At 42.7% G+C, this 11,248-nt stretch overlaps 1 protein-coding gene across 2 annotated transcripts in view; it reads left to right on the top strand.

The window, feature by feature from the left end:
- The window catches only part of ST8SIA5 (ST8 alpha-N-acetyl-neuraminide alpha-2,8-sialyltransferase 5), a 41,906-nt gene that overhangs the window by 18,192 nt on the left and 12,466 nt on the right, over positions 1-11,248 (top strand). For both annotated transcript variants that reach the window (XM_005424181.2, XM_005424182.2), the window contains 2 exons: positions 8,406-8,498; positions 10,896-10,982. In XM_005424181.2, coding sequence (XP_005424238.1) covers positions 8,406-8,498; positions 10,896-10,982 — 180 coding nt within the window. The remainder of the gene's footprint in view (positions 1-8,405; positions 8,499-10,895; positions 10,983-11,248) is intronic.

Here is an 11,248-nt window from a genome sequence, read left to right as displayed (position 1 = left end):
TGCCTTGTCCCCAGTGGCTGTGCAGCTCTCCTGGAGCCCCTGGAGGCCCTGGCAGGGGCTCTGAGGTGTCCCTGGAGCCTTCTCTTGTGCAGCTGAACAGCCCCAGCTGTGCCAGGCTGGCTCCAGAGCAGAGGGGCTCCAGCCCTCTGATGGCTGAGGTCTGAAATCAAACACATTTCTCACATTGAGCCCTGCTCTGACAGCTCTGCTGTGCTGGGGTAACTCAGCTAACCCAGGTTTCCATCACAGTGATTAAACACAGTTCTTCAGACTGTGTAGAAGCAGTCCATGGAAATAAAATCCTCTGTCATGTATGTGGTGCAACCAAGAGTGTGGGTCCCCTTTGTGTCACCTAATACTGCTCTGGGCAGGCACTTGACAGATCCCAATTTGCTGGGCCTTTTTGGGCACCAGAGCCTTCATTTCAATTCAGATTATGTTGCTGAAGGCCTTCTAGGTGGCAAGGAAATAGTGATTACTAATAAGTAAAAGTGAAGCACAGGAGCTCCTGAAAATCCATCGGGATTTCAACCAAAGGAGGACTACCCACACAGATGCAATTGCAACCAGTTGTTGAACACTGGCTTATTTTTGATTCTTGGGCATCACCCATTACTCATATTTCTATCTTTTGCATTTTACTTTGTGCTAAGCATCGTTAAACCTTACAGCATCCCTGTGGAGAATCAGATAAAGGGTTTTATCTAGTGCTGGTGATGACAAGTGATATACACAACCCCTTCCCAGAGCCCTGATTCTTCTGCTCTCCTTTTAATATGTTTTCCAACTTACTGGAATTGTGAGTCTTCATGCTTAAGTAATTTTTCACTGGCAAGAAGCTGCCTTAATGACAGGATGACTTATCTGCCATATGAGTTGGTTTATGGTGTTCTCTTCAGTCTGCTGGAGCTGCAGATAAGATTCAATGTAGAGTTTTGTGATGAGATCACAGAAGCCTTTGGTAGGTGAGTGGAGATTTTACTTTAAGGCCTGTCAATCTGTACGCTGAATTCTCTAGTATGACAAATCTGAAGCTTTGTCTTGTCCCCACTGGCTACAAAATAAAAAGTAGAATCAATTCGATTTGTCAAATACATGTCTTAAAAGAGTGAACATAAGAGTTTAGGATTTTGCTTAAGTCACATTGCTCATACGAGGATCCTAAAATCTAAAAACCACAAGGAAAAAAAATGGCAGTTGCTTGCAATGAGTTAAAATGTGGGGTTTAAGATGTCATTGATGCATAAGGGTTGTCATGAATGTTGCTATATCTTCTAGGTGGGTGGTCACATGGATAACAACATCAGCAGATTATTTCAGTCAGAGTGAATGGGAAAGGGCTTGGTTAAAACACCCAAGCACCAGTTTATTAAAAATCTGAGAGTTTTGAAATGAAATTGGGAAAATAGAGCTTCCTGCAGCAAACTCCACTGCTGCTTGTCAGGAGACAGCATTGGTTTGATACAGCAAAAGACAATAAGCGCCCTGAAACTCAAATCCAATGCAATCTCCAATAAATCATTCACCCACTGCACAGTGGGAACACCTCTAAATGAGGAAGGGTGTCAGTCTGGTTCAGAGAGGACCTGGGAAGCACAGGGGGTGGTGGTGTTGATGGACTGCAAGGTGGGCTTATCTCCAGGGAGAAGCAGGAGGCAGCCTGGACTTTGCTGTGCCATTTAGGGCTGCTTCTGCTGGAGCTCCTGCTGCTACACCCACGGCTGCTGCAGTGGAGCTGTGTTTTGCAACTTCCTCTGGTGCTGTGCTAGGCTGAATCCACGGAGAGGTTTGTGTCCCAAATCAGTGGACAGATGGGAAGGGAACAACGTGCCTTTGGCAGGAGTGGATGTTTGGCCAATTCTCATTGCTAATGAGGTAATGAGCAGCAGGGCAAAGCAATTCCAAGTCATCTGTGTGTGGAGACTTGGAGATGGGATGGGAGAGCATAGTAAGAATGGCAGTGAGCAGCCCAGTGACAGTTTGCCAGGAGCTTCCATGGTTGTGATGAAAAATATATCCTCAGGGCATCACAACCATCATCTTGACTGCACAGATGTGTAGGATACTTGTGGAGTTGTGGTCAGAAAAAGAATCCAGAAAAGGAGCACCTCTGAGTAGAAAAAAAAATGTGTTCTTTCTACTTTTCTGGAGATGTTCAGTGGGCTATACACGAACAGCTTTTAAGGACAGAAATATAAAAGCCACTCCTCCTCTGAAGAAGATCAAACTTATGGATTTATGGCTGGTCCATGGAGCACTTTTGGTTTTTTGAAAGCACAAATTTTAATTTGGAAAACAGGCACAATACCTTGGTCCTTGTCTTGATGGACGGACCTATCTAAAATCATCTATTATCAAACCCCAGAAAAGCTTACTACTCTGTAAGACCAAGCATATAAAAATATCCTCAGTGAATGACCAGTGTGTTCATGAATTAACAGCTTTTAACCTCAGCTACAAGAATCTCCTGGAAAACCTAAGCCCCTGTACAAGAATTCCAGATCCTGAATTTTAGTTACTCTGATTCTTCTAGAAAGACAGCCAATCTTGAACTAAGCATGCCATTTCTATCTTTAGCTTCCAGGCATTGAATACTGTTTTTCCTTCTATACTATATTGAAAACCTTCTTGCCACTGGTAATTGCTTCCTGGTGCAGTATCTCCTTATTCAGTCACCATATGTTTAGATTAAGCTTCACACGCCTCTCATAATATTTTAGAATCCAGAAAATTTCTGCAAGTCCTTTTGTAACTCTCACCAGTATCTCAAACCCCTGAAGATGAAATGTCAGAAGTGGATGCAGTAATTCAGAAGAGCTATTACTACATGATGCATACAGAGATAAATGACCATTTTATCTTGCTTATATTTTAATTTTTTTACATGACACAGCTCATGGTGGCATATTTTGCTCCCACCTACAGACACATACTAAAAGTTCGTGATCAGTTAGACATCTAATGCATTAGAGATGAGGATGGTTATCACCAGTTATTGCCAGTGACATTGTCATCAGCACGAGGTAGGCAGGAGGAATGTGAACCACCTTTCTTAATATTTGTTGTCCCCAAGGATGATAAAATCAAATAGTCTCATGAAGCTGTGTAAAAGAAGCCTGTCTCCAGTCTCCTCTGTTGAACTCGCAGCTCTTCCTCTCTCAGTTCAGCCTTTCAAGCACCATCCTTTTGTGGACAAGTCAACTCAGGCTCTCAAATAGCAGAAACAGCAATGTTTTTTTTTTTTTTTTTTTAATGTGCCACAGTCCTTGTGAAGTTTAAGTTAGTCTAAGGGCATCAAAGATTGCTGCTTTTCTTGCCACATCTACATCAGCTTCTTTACCTGATGAACAGGGATCATCCTTTCCCAACGGGACAAAATAATCTTGGGAGAACAGACCATGCAAAGTGGCAGGATGCTTTTATTAAGGGAGAAAACCCCCTGTATTGATGTAAAACCCTTAAACCTTTTGACCAAATCTTGTGGGTTTTGATGTTGTCACAAAGAAGCATTAAGAGAAGCAAAGGCCAGAGGGATTTGGTCTCTCACAATGGGCCCTGATGAAGTCAACACCTGCTGTGTTCTATTCCAGATGAATTGCCCAGGGCCTCTAGAGCTGTAATAGACTCCACCCCAGCAGTATTTTTGCTCCAGGGACCTGAAGGTTCCATGCAGGCCTTTCCAGATGATGTGAGTCCCCTGTGCTTTGGGGAATGTGTGCTCTGGCACACGTGGAACATTCCTGAGTAAGGAAGGTAAATCTCGACCCAAGGTTGGCCGTGGATCTGCCCATACTGATGAACACAGGCACTGCTAATTGGACAGCCCTCTTAATAAGCATTTAGTGGAAGCCTGCAGGGCTTGGTTCATTTATTCTCATTTCTTAGTCACTGGATAATGTATATTTTTGGAAAGATCTTTGTTTTTCCTGCAGGGTAGGTGGAATCCTTCCTGCCATGCTCTGCGGTCTCGCCGTGCAAGTGGTGCAGACTCACTGCAAACCGTGTTGAGAACTGGCACTTCATGAGGGAGCAGAATGAATGGGAAGGCAGCTTCAGAGAATGATCCCGCTCAAAAGACGCCTGACCATTGCAGTAAATTATACTTTTAAACCTTTGTTCAGTATATCAGACAAATCAGTGTCTCAACTCAAGCGTCACTGGAAGGCAGGATTGAAGTCTCAGGCTTTTTAATTCGTGTAGTGTGATCAAGAAAAGCTTACTTCTGATCAAAGCAGGAGCAGCCCAACTGCAGATGATCAAAGACCTAAGTGTTAGCTGATGTACTGGGAAACCAAATGTGTCTCTCACTAGCGAGCTCAGTAGGCAGCTCAGCTGGAGGTGAGGTTGCAATGGGGAACATGAAGGTTAAAAAAGAAGAAAGTTTCAGTCAGTCAAAAATGGAAAATTACAGAGTGAATAGCATCTAATTCCTGGGTACTCAGTGCAGTGGGCTGTAAAAAACCAGTGCCCTCTGAGCACTTGCAGCTTGTGTGGTGTTCAGGCACAGAATTTGACCCTGGAAAAGTGTTGTGGGTTTGAGAGCTACGATTGACGTGAGCAGACGCAGAGCAGTGAGTGGTGTGTAGTACCCAGTGCCCTGGGAAAGCACAATCCTACATACAACTGAGCTGTTTGTTGTAATTCATTTGCAGTTGTGTTCTTAAGGTAAAGAATCATGAATTCTTGTATTGGTTTTCCTGTAGAGTTGTGACCTTTAAAGGGATAGAAGTTATTTATGTTTCGTCAGGGGCAGTGGAAAAATGCAGGGAGAGGACATTATGGGGGTGACAGATCAACTCTGTTTTATGGATAATAAAACTTGACTGTCATTCTTGTAAAGCCAAAGCACAGACCTTTTCTGCAGCAAAAGGAGTAAGTAGTATAGTCAGGTTTGTCACTTGTCACTAGTCCAGAACATTAATCAAAATAAATTGAACTACATCCTTGTTTCTTAGCTGGAGATCAGACTGAGGAGGATGATGGGGTGGACAGTTTCCATTTGTGCTAATTAAGCTTTCTGACAGGCAAATGTATCTTCGTTCACAGGGAACTACATGTTTTGGAGTGGGCGTTAATAGGCAGGAAGAGCTCTCAGAAACCAGGGAGTGGGTGAGACTGATGCTTCCTCTGGGAAAGTGTGGGGGCCTGATCTCCAAACACTCCCTGCAGGTCCAGACCCTTGCAAGAAGAGGACGTGGGTTTAAAGGACATCCCTGGAGGCTGAGGGAACCCATGCCCCTTGTGCTAGGGCCTGGTGTTGTGCAGAAGCTGCGCTCTAGGAAAGCACAATGTGAAGCACTTCTGTGGGAAGAGGGTGTCCAGTGCTTCAGGGCACAGCCTCTGCTAATATCCTGCTAATATCTGCAGCAGGAGGAATCGCTGTGAAGCAAATAAAAAGCATGAATACTCCTGGGAGAAAGAGAGAAACCCTTTTTTTTCCTGAGTCTATTGACCAACCACTGTCTTGCAAAATCCCAATGCTGTTGCAGCACCATTATTATGTGCAGCTGATGTGCAGAAGCATCCATAGCGTTACAACTAAGGAGGGTTCAGTGGTTGTCTGTCTGCTCCAGAGAGATTCAGGCTGATGAAGGACAGCCCAAAGGATGTTTATTCAATAGCTTGGCATCACTGAGCTCACTTCAGTCAAACTGACTCCACGGCCAGCAGCATTTTCTCCCCTCTCTGTGCAGAATGACATTGCCATTGGTGTGCCCTGCCTTTGCTGCACATGTCCCATCAGCTATGTGTCATCCAGCCTGTCCCATGGATCCTCCCTCGGCACTTCCATGGGGTACTAAATGGTGAATTCAATGGCTCTGTTGGGAAGCTCAAGCTGTTGTGAGAGTAGAGACTTGCAGGACTGTGCTTTTTCAATCTACAGGCTCATGGAATAGCTCTGCTAGAAACGCAGTGCTGCCTCATGGATTGATTTCCTTTCAGATCCAGAAGTGGTTTATTTTTGACCCAATCCTTTCCTTCTTAACCTTCTGCTGCTGTGGTAACACATCCTTTTTCATTTCTATTTTTGGTTTGTGGATTGAGTAAACAGGCAACGATCAAAGGGAATGGCTGGGACACAGGAAATTTCATCTCCATTCCATAAAATGACATCTTTGACTCCAATGCCACAGGCTGAAGGCAGCTTTCCTGTGCTGTGGTGCTCCCACGTGACTGCATGTGCTGTTCAACATCTGAGCTGCTGCTCTCTAACCTAGCAGCACAGCCAGAAGTGCAGGAAAGATAAAAATAAATGTTAATCTAGATGTTTGCTCTGCTTATCTGTCCTGAGGCGCATTCAAGGCACTGAAATGAAGTGTTGGGAGGCAGGTGAGGGTGAGGCTGATAGGCATTGCTCACTCCTGCACACCCTGAGAAGCAGAAGGGGTGTGTGGGGTGCTGAGTGCTGTGTGGGGGTGTGTAGCTGCCCCATGTCACCGTGTAGAACGTGTAGGGTGCCAGCATTGCCTCACTCAAAGAACCAAAGAAAAGGATTGATTCTGAAAAAGACAGTCAGAAAAAGTATTATTTCAGAGGATTAAAATGTTGTCTCTACTGGTAGCCAGAGAGTACTCCCTCAGCCCTGGAAAATTCTGTGAATTTTCTGTGAAATGTAAGAAATTCTATGGTGCTGTCTAAAGAGAGATTTTGGTTTCATTTGGGGAGGTTACCTTGAGTACATCCATGCAGGGCTTTGGCCTGGACAAGCAGGTGGGCTCTTAATCCAAATCCAGTTGAAGCCTCTTCCACAAGTTGCTCAGATCCAGCTCGACAAGACAAGCACATGGGAGATGTGCCAGGGCAGTGGATTTCAGCCGCTCCTTAGTAAATGCTGAATGTCCAGGTGAATAATTCAGCTGGAAGGGGAGTGTGAGCCTTTTGGTGAGAACACAGACAAAGATTCATGTTCTCCCTTCAACAGTCTTTTCATAGAGTTCTTACTGATTTTGAAATACTTTAATGACATAATATCTTCTACAAAACTTATAAAAATACCTTTGTTGCCTTGAAGGCTATACAAATGTATTTACAAATAGCCACAATTTTTGAACATGAGCTATTTTGCTCTTCTGACTTTTTTATTAGGGATTTTTTTGTTCTCCTCCTGCCGCCTTTTAAGCGCGGGTTTCCTCCTTTCAGTCTCAAGGGTTTTGCCTCTCACTGGATCACAGAAATCTTGGCTTCGGTTTTGACAAAGCTGAGGTGGTGAAAACCTCAGGGAGGGGTGAAGGAGACACTCTCTAAAGCAGCACTTAACAGGAGAGAAATATTCCCTATTGAAAGCAAATTGCTTTGGGAGGCTCTTGGACTTTTTCCAGTTGCACATGGGTCAGATATGAATTTTGATATTATTTTGCAATGACACAAACCTCAAATATTCCATTTCCAGTGATGGCTTGAATGAAGCTTTTCCACAAATCTTTTCTTTATATTTCTCAATGAAGATTCAAAAATGGAGTTCTTGGAGTCACAACCTCATGAATTCCAGGATTTTAAAGGATCCATCAAAAGAGGTTTCTCTAGCCTTGTTCATAGTACCTATTCCTCCAGGTCACCTTCTCTTAGTTTTCCATTATCCTCTCAGGTGTTTCACGGGTATGTGCAGGTTTTAGGAATTAGGTTTTAATACAGACTTCTAATGATTAGGAGTGAAACTAACACTTGGTTTAAACCCAAAATCATGTTTGTCATTTCAATGCAGACTCATTGAGTTCACTTGTCAGCCTGGGCTTTTTCTTTTCCCTAAGCATCAGTAGCTACCATTGTGGTTGTCTTCCCCTTCAGCCCAGTGACTAAGGTAAAGAAATTAGCCAATAAATTAAATATTTCTGCCTATATTTTAATCAAGAATATCACTCTTATCTGTGCTGTGTCTGAGCATTCAAATCCTTTTGTTCTTTTTTTTTTTCCCCAGAATATAATCCCTCTTTCTGTTCACTTCTAAACAGACCAAAAGAGTAAATTTCAGTGAAAAGCTCAGTTGCTCAGGAGCTATGGAATAGCTTCCACAGATGGAATACAACCTCTAGCAGTTTTATAGGACTGTTTTTTCCAACCCAGCCCAGTCAGGCACCCAAAAGATGGGAACAGTGTCCCTTAAATGATCAGTGCTCTTGCCTTGACTTTCAGTTCCAGCTGACTGCTGGAAAAGGTAGCTGGTCCTTGTTGTTGCTTCAAGATAGATGACCTCCTGTAGGAATGGACAAACTGGGCATGGGAGGCTGTTCGAGGACAAGCAGGGACATCTGTGCTTTCCTGTGAAGGAGCAAGCTGCCAATGGGCCAGGCAGTGCAGCCTCAAGTTAGGAAAAAATCATAAATTACAACTTTCAGCAAAAGCTCATGTGCAAGAGAATTATTCTAGTCTAAACCTTATTTATGATATCTTTTCTTGTCCTTCCTCAGGTATTTTGAGTTTTATGAAGGGCCTTTGGAGTACAACTCTACAAAATGCCTGGAATTAAGGCAGGACATCATTGAGGTGAAGGTCTTGTCTATGTAAGTATGAGCTACATGTAAAAAGTAGAAGTACTTAGCAATAAAAGCATTGCTAAAAGTGTTACTTCTGAGGCAGGATGCAATGGTATCTTACAATTACACTGCCAAAATGCTGAAGAGGTGACATCAACAGGGATCTCAGAAGGGATCTCTGGCCTTCTCTTACCTGTGCAAGCAGTGTTTGAATTTGATCTGAGATCCATTTACAGAACAAGGAAGCTTTTCCGATACATTGAGGCATTTTGGTCAGGCCCAGAATTATTGCTGAGAATTCTATACAGTGTTTGTAATATCATATTTCCAGTAATTAAAGAGTAAGAACAGCCAGACTGACTCATGCAAGCATCTAGCTTAAGGCTCTTTGATTGACAGTGGCCAGTAGTAAAGGCTGAGAAAGGAAGAAAATGTTCAGCCCTTCCTGATAATAAATACGGGCATGGGGACTTGTGGACGGGTAGAAGGAGTCCAGAATGGAGTAATAAGAGTGGACAATAGACCTTTCTATTAATTTGTTTACATATTTTCTGAGCCCATTTGTATTTCTGACCTTTTCAAACAGCAGAGAGTTTCACAAATCAAAACTCTTCAGTGAAAGGTAAGAAAATGTGAATCTGGGAAACAATAAAATATCTCTAAATTGTGTTTTGTGGTCCAATAAGTGTGTCAGGAAACCAATGAGTTGAATGAGATGTTTATATGAAGCCATAGCAAGGGAACTGGGTGAAAAAAGTGAGTTTGCCAGTACAACAGTGCACAGCTGGGTGATTTTAGTGTGCCCCTTTTGCATTTTCAGCATTTCACTGAGTTTAGATGCTTAGATTATGCCTAATCCCTCACCACATCTAAAGCCAGTAAGGTTGCAGGCAATGCACAGGGTCTGAAAAGTGCACTGGGAATGTCAGTTCGAAGTGCTGCTCCACACATGCGTAACATTGAGCAGCCAGGGCTACAGAAAATACAGTTTGTTGCTCCAGGTCTGCATGAATCTGAGCATGCCTCCCTGACTGACTCTGTGCACAGCAAAATGTAGGTTATGTCCTTGCCTCCTGCACTGGATGAAGGGTACACGAGTAACACACTTTGTGCGGCTTGCTGACTCTCAGCGCTTAAAAATAAAAAGGAGGGGTGAGAATGTCACACTTCTCCAATGTTCTGCTGAAGATCAGGAGCTCTGATTTGCTTTTTTTTTCTTTTTGCATACACAGAGAATTCCTCATTTTTCTTAATCTTACCCAGTGGCCCAAGGAAGGTAGTGGAGTCCTGCTCAGCTAGATATGAGTTACCCTAAATTCTACAGTCGATGCCGTTTGACATTAAATTCTTACTCTGCTGGTCTCTTCTGATGTTCTTGATTCAAATGTGCTATGTTTCCCAAGTCAGCCCTTATGGTAATGGAAGATTTCCAAGTTAATGTGCTCTGGTGGGCTACAGAAAGTACAATATGACCTAATTCCTTCCTGCAACTTCCTCAGCCTGGGAAATGCTCGGTTCTACTCACATTAAATATATAATTATCTTAAAAGTCTATGCTTTATTCAAACATTAAAAGCCCTCAAGCCTGAAAAGAACTCATTAAGACCTATCAATCTAGCAGAAATCACAGACTTCCAAATTTCTTAGCCAGATTATACAGTTGCTTCCTACCTCTAGATATTTGCAAAGCCTTCATTATCTCTGTTGTCCAAACGCACCAGAATATGTGCGAACTTCAGTGAGGAACTTCTTGGAATTGGTGATATCATCAAAAAATGAGTCATTTTCCATCAGCTTAGTTGAAGTAGGAGTGGGGTTTTTTGTTGTGGTTTTTTTTTCCAGTGTGACTACAGGTGTACTGATTAGCAGAGGAGGAGGTAGAGATCCTTATGTAAAGAGCTTTTCATTTCCCCTTACCATCACAGACTCTTATCCCTACACCTGAGCTTATAAATTGTTCATAAAATAAATTTACCTACAGTGTTGTGCTGTAGGATCTCACAGATTAAGTTAACCTCACCAAAATGCTGCCTTAGTTGGCCAAATTAATCCACTTTTCCAATATCCCCCTCCTGGGCCATTCTGCTGGGTGCACCTTTTCCCCAAAACCCAGCTGATTGAAACTCATTTGGTTCCCAGCAGATTTCGGTAGAGTAGCTGCTTCTTGCGCAATATTGCATTTTTTTTTATCCTGAAAAAAACAGAAAAAGCCTATCAGGGAGAAGAAATCAGTCCCAAACATAAATTCTTGCATGCACAGGGCTTGGAGTGGCTATGTCTGAGCAGGAAAAGGAAGAAAAATTATAAATTTTGTACTGTCGAGACTGGCTGATTTTCCCCATCAATTTGCATGGTATTCTATCTGCAGCTGTTTTAGGAAATTAGCCCTTGTAATAAACTTAATTTTTTTTTTTTGTATTTTAGGGTGAAACAAACTGAATTGTTTGACAGATGGAAGAGCCTACAGATGTGCAAATGGGAGATGAATGTCACAGAAGCCAATTTATTCAAGTAAGAATGTCTCACATTAATGAGACTGAGTAAAATTTACTTTAGTTTGAGTTTAGCTTATTGCAGAGATCAAAATTTCACATGGATACCAAGAGTAAGCATGACAACAGTTGGAATACCATCATTTTGAATAAATGTGGACTTTTCCTCCTACTTAAAAAAAAAACCTCAGCAACAAGATTTCTAGCATGTGGAACAGTCTTCCAGGAAAGGCAAGGAATTTGGTGTGGGAAAGATTTCCAGGTGTTATTTGGGCAGCAGTGAGG

Source organism: Geospiza fortis, unplaced genomic scaffold, assembly GCF_000277835.1.
Source record: "Geospiza fortis unplaced genomic scaffold, GeoFor_1.0 scaffold488, whole genome shotgun sequence".
NCBI classification, from domain to species: domain Eukaryota; kingdom Metazoa; phylum Chordata; class Aves; order Passeriformes; family Thraupidae; genus Geospiza; species Geospiza fortis.
This window is presented reverse-complemented; position numbering and strand designations above follow the sequence as displayed.